General features: G+C 32.4%; 1 protein-coding gene across 1 annotated transcript in view; it reads right to left on the bottom strand.

The window, feature by feature from the left end:
* Nucleotides 1–1,091: 1,091 nt before the first annotated feature.
* Nucleotides 1,092–17,073, bottom strand: part of LOC117339636 (acid-sensing ion channel 2-like) — a 20,428-nt gene continuing 4,446 nt past the window's right edge. Inside the window, exons 2-9 of the mRNA XM_033901336.1 lie at nucleotides 11,154–11,289; nucleotides 9,981–10,526; nucleotides 9,650–9,748; nucleotides 8,811–8,997; nucleotides 4,936–4,992; nucleotides 3,830–3,974; nucleotides 3,209–3,297; nucleotides 1,092–2,766 (exon numbers count right to left, since the gene is read on the bottom strand). Coding sequence (XP_033757227.1) covers nucleotides 2,618–2,766; nucleotides 3,209–3,297; nucleotides 3,830–3,974; nucleotides 4,936–4,992; nucleotides 8,811–8,997; nucleotides 9,650–9,748; nucleotides 9,981–10,418 — 1,164 coding nt within the window. The 5' untranslated portion in view covers nucleotides 10,419–10,526; nucleotides 11,154–11,289 and the 3' untranslated portion in view covers nucleotides 1,092–2,617. The remainder of the gene's footprint in view (nucleotides 2,767–3,208; nucleotides 3,298–3,829; nucleotides 3,975–4,935; nucleotides 4,993–8,810; nucleotides 8,998–9,649; nucleotides 9,749–9,980; nucleotides 10,527–11,153; nucleotides 11,290–17,073) is intronic.

Raw genomic sequence — 17,073 nt, 5'->3', positions numbered from 1 at the left:
GCATGTCAAAGTGACCTTCTGTTGGTATATGACGCACCGCCTCACCAAGGCGAACACATGTCAAGTATAAAGTTCCAATGGAAAATAGAGTATAAGACACAGCCTTGACAAATGTTTTTGTAGGTCGAAGGTCAAAATGTAGGTTAAACTGACTTAATTTTGGTACCCGACACAACACGTCACCTAATCCATGACCGAAGTATGAAGTTCCAGTAATAAGAAGTGTACGAGATACAGCCCGGACAAATTAAAGTGCGGAAGAACGGAAGGAAGCAAACATGAATGGATGGACACAACGCAAAACTAAAGTCCCCCGGTCCTGGTGGGTAACTAAGTACTATATATATATACATGTACAATGTATATCTATCTATATTGCGATAACAACTTATAACATTTCTGTGACATATTCGGTATTATCGTATAATTCCATTGTATTGAGCGTTTTTATAATTTATATTAAAAAATAGTACAAAATATAGCTTGTAAGTCTGTATATGGTTTTGTTGATATCGGGGATGACCATGGAATTGTAGTATATGACATTTATGATGAACAATTATCTTACAAAACCGACTAGATCTTTGATTTGAAGTCTATGTTATACGCTTTTCAAATCGCATATGAAAATAGTAGCCGACTTCACCATGTCCTCTTGTTACATAGGGAAAGTTTGGAGAGTATTATAACAGGATAATTGGAGGTCATTATCGACTTCGTGAAATTATATGACAATCTGAGTTAATATGAAGGATGAAATACATTTCTATCGAAGGCCTGAACTTCTAGGTTGTGTCATAACAGCACAAACTCCCATACTATGTGACTAGTGAGATAAAAAATAAACCAAGGGCATTAACTCTGAAATATAACAGAAAATAATACGACGTCACAGATAAGATGTATTAAGTGACTAGCAATTTGCATACAGTTATTAAATAAAAGTGATTTGTACTTTAGAGGTAAATGGACAGACAGAAAAAGCTAACAGACACACAGACCGATAGACTGATAATATATACCCAGTTTGCCCTTTAAATTCGTTGAGGGAGATATCTGTATATTTTACCGACAAAACTATAATCATGATGCTATAAATCGGCGTAATAGCATTTTAATGACTAGATGTTATTTACAAAACAAAATTAGAACAACAAATAGATACAAAATAAACAAACATGGACAATAAAAATGGACTTGACTGTTTTGAACATTTTAAACTCTGTGTACCCTACGCATATTTGACGTTACTAAAAGATTAATCACAACTTACTGTAATCTATTGAATGTAATTAATATAACACTGGATATTTTGGTTTTGTAGATATAACTTATTTTCAAAATTTCAAAAACAGAAGGACAATATTTTCACATGTGGTTATACATGACATGTATTTGCTATATAAAGACTTCTGGGATAAAAAAAAACACTTTTTAAATGTTTGAATAAAGAAAACTCTGATAAAATTATTTAAAATCAGCAGGCAGCGCTTTACATAGATACATTCCCAACGTAGATTATAAAATTGAACTAGCATCACCAGTTCAATGGAAAAGTAGTTCAGTGGTTAGTGCACTCATTTTTTTCATTAAGACGATCTGGAATCGCTCCCCTGAAAGGGTGCGAAAAGCCATGGTTTATCTCTATGACTATACGGGAATCCTTAGTGTTTGATGCCTAGAGGTCAAAAAGCGCGTTATAAATAAAAAAATATTTTCACCCTTCATAATCAAAATATCATACTCTGTGCGTCTCTATATTTACTTCTTACACTGTGTTTCAATTGTACTGACAAAAACAAGTTTGTATTTCACCTTTGATGTTTGAAGTTATATCCAATGAACATTTAGAAAATTGTTCAATGAACGATAAATGACGAGATTTACGAGACAGATATCGATAAAAACGAGTAAGATATCTTTCGAGACGATTACAAAAATACAATACAATCTTCACAAATCAATACACCTACACAAGTTGAAGAAAAAAAATCAAATTATTGAATATGACAGCTTAAACTAATACTCATAATTTTTAAACAAGTACACAGATGGAACAATTATAACTAACAAACCGCTAAAGTTTACCATACATTTACATAATTAATACTGTCATCATTTTTATCATATAGTTGCAGACATGGACAAACTCAGACAAATGCAATTTCACTTCAAAACACCATTCGTCATACCTCGGCAGATTTCGCTACCCTATGTAGGGTAGCAGAATCCGCCGAGGTGTGCCCAATGTTCAAAACACTACACATTGCCTTTTTGTTCGAATTCTTCGGAAAATATTTACAGTCCCTTTGTAATTCTTTTTATCAACTTAAGCGATTACTTCAAGGTACTTCAGAAAAGTTGCTTATCACGTTTAACGTATAATGCTAGGATGAAAAAAAAGAATAGGCAAATACATTTATGGTCATTTGACAACTGAACATATGGAATAGGCATCAACCATCCTATCAGAGTTAGCTGTTATCGACGTTTGTATGAAAACCCCCATAAATGGTGGAATGAGAAATATGTCCGCGATGAGGGAGAGAGTCTTCAGCAGTATTATCAAGGTATTAATGCCATTGTTTGAGAAAGTATAAATCACTTAAACAAATCATCATTCCAGGCAGCTGTCGATGATCACGTAGAGGACTTCGAAGATTGTAAATGCAATACTGAGAATGAAGTCGATGATAAATGAGAGAACCTTGAGCAAAGTGATTACGGTCACGGTAATATACACTGCCAGTATCCATCCGAGTCCGTCTGTAAATATCAAAATGTTAGTATATCACTGCACTGTTACCTCTAAATACAGATTCGGGACACACGACAACTCTCAACTAGTTGAAGTAGTCGTGATCAACGAAAATGTATCCTTATTTAATAAGATAAACACATTTATGAACGTCTTATTTATATCGTTCGATAAATTTGCAATTTTGATTAATGAAACGTCAATATATCTTTGAAAGAATATGATAGTACATGAAATGATAAAAGATTTTAATTCTCACTCCAAGATATATATCATATAGATAAGTACAAGCTAACCTACAATTTGCCATGTTTCAAAATATCCAAAGATCTTATAAAATACAGTTATTATATTTTCCAGAATTATTTCTCCTTGATTTAATGGAAAATTTCACAGAGAGTATAACCGATAACTTAGATTTGTGTTTTTTAATGATGTAATAAAACTTACAAAGATAATCTTTAGCTAGCATCTCTGGTACTTGTTCCGCTATCGTATAGTTTAGATCATTGAAGTAGATCCGGATCTCGGCATACTCCCTGTTTAAAAGAGAAAATGGATACATCACCATATTGTGGCCGCTTATGTCTTTTATAAGTAAAACTGAAAAGTCATCTCCAGTTAGTAAACAGCGTGTCGACATGTCGTTAACAGAATCGTCTGTTAGAACAATGAGACATGGCAATCAACAGTTATCTTTAAGAAGAACTATAAGTGTACTGTAGATATAATCATAGCTTTAGAAAAACGTAAAAACACGACTCATCTAGTCTCAAAGCCTGCATTTTCATCTTTAAACATTGTTGACACTTTAGCCATTTCTTTTTTTTTTCAATGTTGGAGTCACTTACATATATTACATAATATTTTTACGAATGTATCAAAATGAATTTTATGAAAATCAGGGCAATTTAAATGTCAATCATACACCGACTCACATGGATGTTTAACAATTCTAGAGCGTGACATACAGGGGGACAGAGAAGATACACAGACAGAAAGAAAGACAAACAAATATGCCAATAGACTGTTTCCTACTCTTTATCACACTGCGTATTACAGTTTAAATACCTGAGGTTAGAGAATCCTTTGTTATGAAGCATGTCAGTACTGTGGTTGGACGGGAACTCCATGATAGAGACATTGGCCGTGTAGGTCATACTCTCACAACGAAAAGGACAATTGCACGTGTGTTGGAGTCTCATTTCAAAATAATCTGGAACGTGATCAGTTCACAATTTAAAAACTCGGGTACGCAGTGTTGTTTTTTTTTTTTTGCGTGAACGATTCAATACTGAATAAACTTCAACAGCGACAAACGTGCATGTGATCATGATATTTTCTATCTATATTTTATCAAAGATAAAAATAATTTGCAAATATCAATATTTAATAACTGAGCTTAACGCTGAGAGAGACACGAGTTTAAAAGTGCTTTTTATTTGAAATTTTTAATTTCTCTTATATTCATACAAAGCACATGGATTTGGTACGAATTCCCAAACCATGGTCTATGTATGTATATATATATGAACCGTGGATTGGGAATTCGCGCCACGCCCCTGTGACACAAATATAAGGATAGAGGTTCCAAAGTGTGCTGTCAATTTGAGAGTAAATTTTGTTCTAGGGTTAACTGTTGCATCATAGAAGAATTCTTCCATTTTGCTCGGCAAAAACTGACCTACGAGTTACCAATGTTTTATACATAAAATAAATGTATTCATTCAAATTCCTACCGGTTTTACACAAATCATCACCCTTCCCTCCTTCTGGTCTCCATTCCCGAACAAATTGATGATAATGTTGACCTACTCTACCGGAAATACTTGTTCTATAAAATTATTTATGTCTGCAACTTCACAAGGTATAATTCAATATAGTCTTTATTGAAACCTATAATTAATGCAACTTTAGAAAATTTGGACTGGAGGATAGATTGTTAATGGTTAAAGGGGATTTTTTTTAAATGGCAATATTCAACATAATAATCGTATCAATATGCATTGTATTGTATGATTTTGTATTATATATTATTGTATACTGTATTGTATATCGTTGTATAACATAATGTATTGTATTATTTTGTGTTGTGTATTATGTTTTATTGTATAGTATTATATAGTATTGTATTGCATTTATATGCGTTATACTTCAATGCTAATTTTGGTACTTACGTGTTTTTGGTTTATAGCAGGAAACAAACTGCATCGGTGTACATATAGTACCATTACCTGTACAATATATATCAGATATTATACATATAGTACCATTACCTGTACAATATATATTATACATATAGTACCATTACCTATACAATATATATAAGATATTATACATACAGTACCATTACCTATATAATATATATATTATAAATATAGTACCATTACCTATACAATATCTATTATACATACAGTACCATTACCTATATAATATATATATTATACATATAGTAGCATTACCTGTACAATATACATGATGTATATCGGATATTATACATATAGTACCATTACCTATATAATATGTATCATACATATAGTACCATTACCTATATAATATATATCAGATATTATACCTATGGTACCATTACCTATATAATATATATCATACATAAAGTACCATTACCTATATAATATATATCAGATATTATACCTATGGTACCATTACCTATATAATATGTATCATACATATAGTACCATTTCTATATAATATATATCAGATATTATACCTATGGTACCATTACCTATATAATATATATCATACATATAGTACCATTACCTGTATAATGTATATAAGATATTATACATATAGTACCATTACCTGTACAATATATATCATACATATAGTACCATTACCTGTACAATAAATATCATACATATAGTACCATTACCTATATAATATATATTATACATATAGTACCATTACCTGTACAATATATATAAGATATTATACATATAGTACCATTACCTATATAATATATATAAGATATTATACATATAGTACCATTACCTATATAATATATATCAGATATTATACATATAGTAACATTACCTATATAATATATATCAGATATTATACATATAGTACCATTACCTATATAATATGTATATAAGATATTATACATACAGTACCATTACCTATACAATATATATCATACATATAGTACCATTACCTATATAATATATATATAAGATATTATACATACAGTACCATTACCTATACAATATATATCATACATATAGTACCATTACCTATATAATATATATCAGATATTATACATATAGTACCATTACCTGTACAATATATATCAGATATTATACATACAGTACCATTACCTATATAATATATATATAAGATATTATACATATAGTACCATTACCTATATAATATATATATAAGATATTATACATACAGTACCATTACCTATATAATATATATATAGAGGATCTGTCATGAGTTTCCCTTCATATTAGATTTATGATACGAGTTTTGAATTTTTTTATTTTTGCGAGCCTCTGGCGAGCAAAAATAAAAAATTCTAAACGAGTATCATCAATCTAATATGAAGGGAAACGAATGACAGATTCTTTTTATCATATGACGTTTTCTTTCATCGTTCCCCATCAAAAACTGATTTTCTCTTTTGCCTTGAATCGTCACATCTCAACCAAATCACCCGAACCTTCGAAATAGGTCAATTATACCGACGAGAGAAGAAATAGTTCTAACACAACTGACTCTTGAAAAGGATTCATTTTATTAAATACACGTCTCAAAACAAAATTTCAGCATTTTTTCATTTAATCTATAATAGATAAATTGTCCTTGGTGTTTGAAACAATGAGGAAAATATTTTAGTTTGAAAGTTCATGAGCGACTGTTTTTGATGTGACGAAGCCGTGACGTCACTTGGCGCGATAATGGAGGCTTCGTTGTACAAATGTCTATTCGCTGTCGCTGTCGTACAGAACCATTGTACGGCGCCTTTTCACTGCTTTGTGTTTATCCTCGTCCTCGCGGGAGTTTATGGAGATGTGAAATGTTCCACCGTGAATATTCCCACTGAACATTGTGTTCAGACTGCCGTGAAAAGCGACTTTGGATGCCGATTTGTTGGCAGTGTTGTTTGTTTTGACATTACACGTGTTTGTCGACGACAGTGTCAGCATGTTATTCTGAGTAACCGTTGAAGGCAAGTTGTAACAAACTACATTGCCGTTTTTCATGAGGATTTTATTAAATAATGTTATTATTTGTTTATTTGAAAAGAATATAGACTAGATATGTCTCATCGGACAACGCAACCGCAATTTTCTATCGGAGTTGAAATATGTTACTAGACTAGGGGTCATAAAATAGATGTTTGCCAGGCCTAATTTAACATCTTATAGTATAAATATAATTAAAAAACTTAGGATGTTTACATCTTGGATTTTATCTTTGATTGTACAATATGTTATGTTAATAGACCAATTTGTCGTTCAGTTGATTTTTTTTCAAAGTTTACAAGCACTAGTCGCCATTTTTACGAGTCGTAGTAAAAAGAAGTAGGTCGTTCCCACGCGTATCAATACAGTTCTCACGGAACCAGCCAATCAGCATAGCGAAAGGTGTTATTACACTAGTGTCATAAAGAAAATTTATGTGATGGGTTTATGACACCGTATATAACAGTAGTCATATGATAAAAGATATTATACATATAGTACCATTACATATATAATATAGATCAGATATTATACATACAGTACCATTACCTATATAATATATATATAAGATATTATACATATAGTACCATTACCTATATAATATATATATAAGATATTATACATACAGTACCATTACCTATATAATATTATAAGACTCTATCATATGTGGTCATGTAGGATAGGGATATTCCACCCGAGGGGTCACAAAATGTGGTAAAACCCGAGGCTCCGCCGAGCTGCTGCGCACTCGTGAAAAATATCAAAATATTAGCCCACTCGTGAAATATATTTGGTATTACTGAAGACACTGTTAGATATCCTCTATATAGTACCATTACCTATATAATATATATAAGATATTATACATATAGTACCATTACCTATATAATATATATAAGATATTATACATATCGTACCATTACCTATATAATATATATATAAGATATTATACATATAGTACCATTACCTATATAATATATATAAGATATAATACATATCGTACCATTACCTATAATATATATATATAAGATATTACACATATAGTACCATTACCTATATAATATATATCAGATATTATACATATCGTACCATTACCTATATAATATATATAAGATATTATACATACATTGTACAGTACCATTACCTATATGATATATATAAGATATCATACATACAGTACCATTACCTATACAATATATATATAAGATATTATACATACAGTACCATTACCTATATAATATATATAAGATATTATACATATAGTACCATTACCTATATAATATATATCAGATATCATACATATAGTACCATTACCTATATAATATATATAAGATATTATACATACAGTACCATTACCTATATAATATATATAAGATATTATACATATAGTACCATTACCTGTACAATATATATCAGATATTATACATATAGTACCATTACCTGTACAATATATATCATACATACAGTACCATTACCTATACAATATATATCATACATACAGTACCATTACGTATATAATATATATCAGATATTATACATATAGTACCATTACCTATATAATATATATTATTTTTGTAGCAAACACCTACATAATGTTAGCGTTATTGTATTTCATAGACTAATTCCTGTTCTCTCCATATATTGTCCCAATTCACGCCAAAAATTCCCTCATCAAATGCTTGGCAGTGGAATTGTTGTAGTATAACATGTATTAAGTATAATTAACTTAGTCTATCTTAAAACAACCATAACTTCATTATAATGTCAAGAATAGTTTAATCGTACTATATATCATAGAGTAGTTGTATGGTATTTATTTAAGACCCCTGTATACTTGGACTTACCTGGATCTGTGTGACTTCGACATTTACATTTGCGTGCTGTATAATTCTGTCGACACTCAATCATACAAGCAGTATAGCTATATCGACGGTAGAACCCTAGTGGGCTGGTGAACGAGGGCATACTGGTATCGATACAATAGCTTTCCTCCCTTGGTAGACTCCGGTATGGACGGCCAAGGTACCTATTCTGTATGGTAAAGACGAGACCTCATATTAGACAATAAATCTTATACAACAATAAATCATAATCAACAACATATGCTTATTGAAATAGGCATATTTCAGTAGAAAACAAGAAATATCTTTAAAAAAAAAGATAAACGGCATAGTTTTAATGCTGGTCGTTATAACGTAAAACTGCTGGTGAAATAAATTAACCAACTAATGCGTTTCAGCAAGGATAACAAAATTGCGTCAGTTTGAATAATTTTTGGTGATAAGAAGACTGCATTTGAATCAGGAATATAATTTTATCAATGTGGGGTCAGACCGTCTATCTTAAGAAGGGCGATGAGCTCAATGATAGCAAGTTTAATACATCAAGCGTTAGGAGTAAAACCCCTACATAAACGTTACTTCGGAAACATGGTCTTTTTAGACAGGTGCCCTTCATACAGAGGGTTATGTATACTGGATTGAAATGAAAGCAAATGCTATATTGGGACTTGAAACGAAAATCTAGACAGGGCTATATTATATAGCGGCGGGCTTGAAGGCAGCTTTGACTGGATAGCATTTGAAAACATATCTTTGTTTAGTATGCAGTTATACTTTAAAGCATTTTTTTTTTGTCAAATAGGTTATGCATATCAGAATCCAAGCTGCGTATGCGTATTTACCTTTGTACTAGACACCGCAGCAAATGTAGAATAACCAGGCACTGCCAAGAACCCCTTCTGTCTGATGTCAGGTTCTTCAAATTTGTCATGAAGTACGACCTAAATGGATCATATGACAAATAAAAGTAATACAAAATGTATAATAAAAAAAAAAAAAAAAATATATGGAAGGTGTTCCTAATACCTTCCGTTTTGGCCAATATGTATAATATAGTATATATATATTTAATTATGTTCAGTGTATTCATAAGAAGTGGTATACAGCTTTTCATTATTCATTTTTCATATTTGATACGTTATTACTATAAAAATAGGAAATGGAAAATCATACCTTAATATCATTCTCAGTATCAAACAGAAAATGATCACGTTCAACTTTGATATACATTGTGAGAGATGACGTATTTCCGGTACTGCTAGTCATCACGGACTTCCGGTCTGGACCATTGAAAGTAAAACACACCCCAAGTTCCGTCATGCGCGGTGTGAAGAAATCATCACAGTAAATAAGTTGCCATTTTTGAACACAGGTTACAAAGAAATTTTTCAATTCGTTGTTAGTTCGTCCCACAAAGTTGTGACTGAATCCATTTTTATATCCCGCTGTCCTGGAGTCAGTATAATTCAATGTGGTCTCCATGAAACTTAATGTGTTAGTCCTCAAAAGATATTCCGTGAAGGCATTTTCTTCTACGGCTATTGATTTGTTGTAGGGACTAAGATTACAAATGGTTACCGCCGGGAACTCGAGTTCTTTCGCCGTTACCATGGTGATGTTGGTGTAGGTGTATAATATGATAGGTAAGTCTTAGTATGCTCCGACATCTGTAGTAACATGAGGATAGTGGCCAAGGTCTGAAGCACCAGCCAAATGTTCCTGAAACATACATAGAGGTAAGTATATCAAAATTGAGATATACCAGATATGTTCTCTTTTAATTACCAGTAAAGTAAAATGATAGCAACTACGAGAATCTAAACTAAAGTTTGTTAAATGCGACAGTAAGTACCAAGGTGCACATCAAAAGGTCATAAAACAGAACGTTCATTTGGTCCTTAGAAAGTTTACAAAAACAATGCAATTGAGGAACAACGCTGTATGTGAAATATAATTCGAATTCAGATAGATATCAATATAAATAACATGTATAAACTTTACAAGAAATTTATGATAAAGCATGTTTTTAAGAGGTATTGCCACCTGTCATGGTGTCTGTCGTCATTACAAATGAAACTCGTTATGATCTATATATCCGTCTGTCGAATCAAATAAAGCACGAAGATCACAGAGACCTCTCCTACAGTAAACCATTGTTTTATCAAGGCAGAGAATATACTTGAATCAGAAAAAATAAACCCAAATTCTAGATACATATGTCTTGATATAGCAAAGTCGAAACGAAACCCTGTATGCGTATAAACATGAGGCATATACTGAGAAACTCCAGAGCATGGTCTGGAATAGGAAAATATCCTTAATTATATATTTGTATATTCCATGTACCTGTTAAAGGGCGTATCGTAGTACTTGTATGACGTGCCATCCTGATCATCGTCACCATCGTTTGTCCTTTTATTGGACGCTCGGGGTCGCATTGTGATCTTCAGTCATGAATACAACTAGGGCGTCATTGTAAAACCTGAAACGTTATGCAATATTACATCTGTTTTATAATCATTTATTTTTTTTGGTCATCATCATCATCATCATCATCATCAACTAATATACAGAGCGAAAAGTTAATATTGATACCGTCAATCTATCTGTCATCAAATGCCAAATCGATCTGTTATATTGAATTACGGATTTTATCGCGTTCGTACCAGTTGTTCCAAATACATACGATATTGCATAATGGAACGCAATTGAATCTCAAGTGTATTCCCAAGATGGCGGCCATCGCTCGCTTTCCTGTTTTTATAACGTAACGTGTAAAATTAATACTTGAATAGTTCAGTCAAACATTAACATATATAACTAATAATATTTCATAGAATATGAAGGGTTCCCATCTCGTTTTACAAAAAGTACATTTGCGTGACATTCTACGTCGCCGTTTGTAACTTCGTTTTTGATTGGCTGATACAAAAAAAAAAAAAAAAAAACAACAACAACAACAACAAAACAAGACTAAACAAGACAACTAAAAATCGATTCTTTTTCGAAATTTGAAGCAAAACGATATGAATCTGTTTTAGGTTTGATCGAAGAACAAACATGAAGCTGTGAGTTCAATATGTGAAGCATGTTCCATTAGTATCCCTTATATAGATCATGTGTGTGTTTGTTTTACATTAAATTATATTGATTTAGATATATACCAGTAATTAACAATTACACACTTGTTAGATTGTACTTATTGTCAATATAAATGTAGTCTGGATGACATATAGAATGGCGCCCGTCCATTGTCAATATAAACACAATATGGGTGACAGAATGAGATAAAACGAACGCCGTCCTCATTGTGTTTGTTTGCCTTGACAATAAAAACAATCTAACAAAGGTTTAAGTGTTATACTTACATTATTTATGTTAAACTCTGTAATAAATACATAGAGGATATTGAATGGTTTCCCGTTAATATAACATGTATTTCACGAGTTTGACAGAATATCGATATGTTCACGAGTGCGAAGCACAAAGTGAAAAATATCGAAATATTCTGTCATACGAGTGAAATATATGGTATATTTAACGGGAAACTATTCAATTTTCTTTTTATTGCATTTCAAATACTTAAAAACAATATTGAAAACTGCGGGAATCAGTAATGACGTCATCTCTTTGTGACGATACTCCACGTCAACTTGACGGCGCCATTTTGAAAGGACTGATCAACGCAATTTAAGCGTTTTCTGCTGTTATCGGTAATCTGTGCATGGATAGCTAACGTCAAAAGAGTATTTTGTCAAAAACAAGTCAGAATATTTCAGAAATACAGCAAAATAACCAATTTATCTATCTCCGCTTCGACAGGAATAATCAGCAATTTTCAACGAGGTGAATACAAATGTTAGCTCTGATTGGTCAATAACAGAAAACTTATATTTTCACTGCTCATAGCTGCAGTGAAAATATAAGTTTTATTAGTTTGATAATTTTCTTTATGACATTTTCGTCACTGAAATATAGAAATTTATCAAACTAATAAAACTTCTATTTTCACTACAGCGATGAGCAGTGAAAATATAAGGTTTTGCAGTGAAAATATAAGTTTTCCGTTTTTTGACCAATGATAGCGGACCTTTGTATTCACCTCGTTGAAACTTGCCGATTTTTCCAATCGAAGCGGATATAGATAAATTGGTTATTTTGCTGTATTTCTGAAATTTTCAGACTAGTTTTTGACAAAATACCCACTAGACGTTAGCTATCCGTGCACAGATTCTCCGATAACAGCAGAAAACGCTAAAATGGCGCCGTCAAGTTGACGTGGAGTAACGTCACAAAGAGATGACGTCATTACTGATTCCCGCACTTTTTGACATTATTATTTTTTCTATGTTTTTAATTTTGTCTTTAAGTATATGAAATGCAATAAAAAGAAAATTGAATGGTTTCCCGTTAAATATAACATATATTTCACTCGTATGACAGAATATTTCGATATTTTTCACTCGTGCTTCGCACTCGTGAAAATATCGATATTCTGTCATACTCGTGAAATATATGTTATATTAAACGGGAAACCATTCAATATCCTCTATATATTTCACTGGCAAAAATGCAATAAATAGAGGATATTGAATGGTTTCCCGTTTAATATAACATATATTTCACTCGTATGCCAGAATATTTCGATATTTTTCACTCGTGCTTCGCACTCTTAAACATATCGATATTCTCTCATACTCATGAAATATGTTATTTCAAACGGGAAACCATTCAATATCCTCTATTCATTATTTCATAAAGCTATAAATGAATACTTGTTTAGGTTTTTTTATTATTTGCGTCCTATATAGTGTCTTATAGCTATTTATTATTTCATAAACCTATTGGATATTCATGTATAGTGTTAATGGAACGGAATAGCTTGTTGATAGCAGGCTGTGCAGCACTGGAGTTGCTATACAATAATTGAGTAGGTGGTATTGGGTTATTTCCACTTGACGTTCTACAGGACATATTTGTTTGTAATTTTATGACACAGTAAAACCTTGTGTTAACCATCCTGTTTATTTGAACAAACATAATGAAAAAACATTGATCCACTAACAGAAGAAATAACGTTGAATTTGCAAAATCGGAGAGCACTAATTTCACGATAAAATCGAACGCCAGACTTCCGGTACTCGTGTGATATAACACTTGGTCAACCTTGGCCAATCTTTAATTGTTAGAATTCTGCATCAACAACGAAGGCCGAATGAAAACAGCCAATAAAGACGTCTGATGCACACAATGACGTAGGTTATATGGGAACGGTATCTTAAAGTGTTAACAAAACAGCTACGGTCATATGGTGTTTGGTTTGATTTTGACCTATCAATATCTATGGTCGTTTCAGGACGGCCTCCACTGTTTGCGAGATGTGTGCGTGTAGTGTATTGTATGTATTTTTGTCTCATTGTGGTAGTGCGAATCTGATTTCGACCTTATAGTGCTACCTCACTGAAGCATACTGCCGAAGACATCCAGCAGGACACCGCAAACGGTCACATTATACTCACAGGCGCTTGCATAGAAAATTAGAGAAAAAAAAATTAAAAAAAATGATATCAGTGGTATGTGTACTGTGTAATACAGAAGGCCGGAAACTCCGCCACGAGCGAAACGGCAGTCCACTACACTTCAATCGACTAAAAAACACTTTATTCAAACTGACACGGCGCACTCTATATGCGACCGTCATCAGAAAACATTCATCTTTAACCTACCGTGCCACTCAATACGAATTGTTACATCCAAAACACAATAATCCGTGAAAACATCGCCGAATTCCTCGCTCTGAACGCCATTTTTCAAACGGCTCCCTGAGCCTGTCCAGATTCTTCATTTACATACAAAGTTGAAAGGTCATGTGATTGTATAATCGGCTGCCGCCAGGTGCACTTTTGGGGGTCATCTCCGCATGCATTTTGTCCGGAAAACGCTTCGGCTCGCTGAAGAGTTTTGTCTAATTTACGATTATTTGAAGAGTTTTGTCAATGAATGATGATTTATAATCATAAATTATTTATCATTTTGAACGTGAGAGTACCATGCACCGTATATGACAGTACACAGGAAAAGCAAACGAAGTCAAGAATGCCTATTCTGCAATCACATTCACGTAGTAGGCCTAGACATTTTATACTTGAAAATTAGAAAGAAAAAAAAAAGATAAATGGGGGAATGGATTCGCATACGTTTGTCACAAAGGTAAAACAAAATGCTTATTTATAGATTTACTTTTGTTAGTTTACTGAAATCTGGACGAACAAAAAGAAAAGTGAATCACGAATAAGACTGTCATCAGGTTACCGGAACGTATACATGTGTACCAACATTACTTACCTCAGACTTGTTCATTTCTTTCTACACATTTTACAAATATCATGTCGTCGTCAAATACGAAGATCATACTTCAGACCTGCCAAACGATTTGTACGTTGTGATCGATGATCCATCATCAATTCATTTTCATTTCCCAGAATGTTAGATTTACTGTTTGCCAGAAATTCTTCGAGTTCAATCAGCATTTCATGAGTACATACATGTACAAGACTAGGGACTTATCTATAGATCTATCACTGTATGATTATCGAAATATTGAGGAGTTTCATTTTATTTTAAACCCCTTTTTATTCAAATTTTCGAAACAGTATTACTTACTTACTTGATTTCGATTTTAATAAACTTGATAACATTTGGCCGCTTAGTGTCAACAATCAGGGGCGGAAACAGGATTTTCAATTAGGGGGCGTGCGAAATTATAGGGGGAGGGGAGGGGGCGTCCGGGGGTACTCCCCTTAAAAAAATTTACCAGGTAAATGCAAAATCCTGCATTCTAGTGTATTTCACGATAGATTTATAAAAACAAGTATATGAGAGATATTTTTAATGATTTTATACTATCATTTCGCTGATTGATACGGGAATTCGCTTTTTGAGATACCCTTACTTTGACAATTTTAGGGGATGGGGTGGGGTGGTGGGGCTTTAAATCCGCCAGTGACAATGTCAAAGAGTTTAACGCATTGTAAAGTATTCTTCGTAATACTGATTATCTATGTAATTCCACTTTACATCGCATATATAATATTTAAGTTATTGATGAATCATCTGATTAATTGAGTCAGGTGTAAACACCCAACGTTACTCTGATAATGATCAAGCTGGCTGAAGTGTTCACAGAATAAAGAAACTGGATTTAAATGAGAAAGAAAATAGAATAGTTGAGGGGTAGTAGTAGTTATTTTGTGTCAACGCCAGAATTTTATAGTAATAAGGGCTAACGCCAGAATACCCAGAATAACTTTATTTTCCAGGGGAGGGAATTTTTTTAATAGTAAGGTTTAATTTTTTTTAAAAAGATAGGATAATAAAATAAGGAATAAAAAAAACAAAAATAAAAAACCTCAGTTTCCCCACCAATTTTCCGAAAAAATTCAAAATATGTAAGAGGCAGGTTTGAATGGGTTTAAAATTAAATGAACCCCTTTTCCCCAAACTTTCGTTTTCCCAAAACAAAATTTAAAAACCAAAGAACAGGAAAAAAGGGAAAAATCCAATATATTAAAAAAAAAATTTTAATTCGAAAAAAGTCCTGTTCTGCACCTGTAATTTAAAACGAAATGCCCGGCACCTTTGGGGCGTCGAATTAAAATCCCTTTCAACCCGAGTGTATTCCCAAGATGGCGGCCATCGCTCGCTTTCCTGTTTTTATAACGTAACGTGTAAAATTAATACTTGAATAGTTCAGTCAAACATTAACATATATAACTAATAATATTTCATAGAATATGAAGGGTTCCCATCTCGTTTTACAAAAAGTACATTTGCGTGACATTCTACGTCGCCGTTTGTAACTTCGTTTTTGATTGGCTGATATAAAAAAAAAAAAAAAAAAAAAACAACAACAACAAAACAAGACTAAACAAGACAACTAAAAATCGATTCTTTTTCGAAATTTGAAGCAAAACGATATGAATCTGTTTTAGGTTTGATCGAAGAACAAACATGAAGCTGTGAGTTCAATATGTGAAGCATGTTCCATTAGTATCCCTTATATAGATCATGTGTGTGTTTGTTTTACATTAAATTATATTGATTTAGATATATACCAGTAATTAACAATTACACACTTGTTAGATTGTACTTATTGTCAATATAAATGTAGTCTGGATGACATATAGAATGGCGCCCGTCCATTGTCAATATAAACACAATATGGGTGACAGAATGAGATAAAACGAACGCCGTCCTCATTGTGTTT

Source organism: Pecten maximus, chromosome 12, assembly GCF_902652985.1.
Source record: "Pecten maximus chromosome 12, xPecMax1.1, whole genome shotgun sequence".
Classification (NCBI taxonomy): Eukaryota; Metazoa; Mollusca; class Bivalvia; order Pectinida; family Pectinidae; genus Pecten; species Pecten maximus.
The sequence above is the reverse complement of the archived record's forward strand: the minus strand, read 5'-3'. Positions and strand labels throughout refer to the sequence as shown.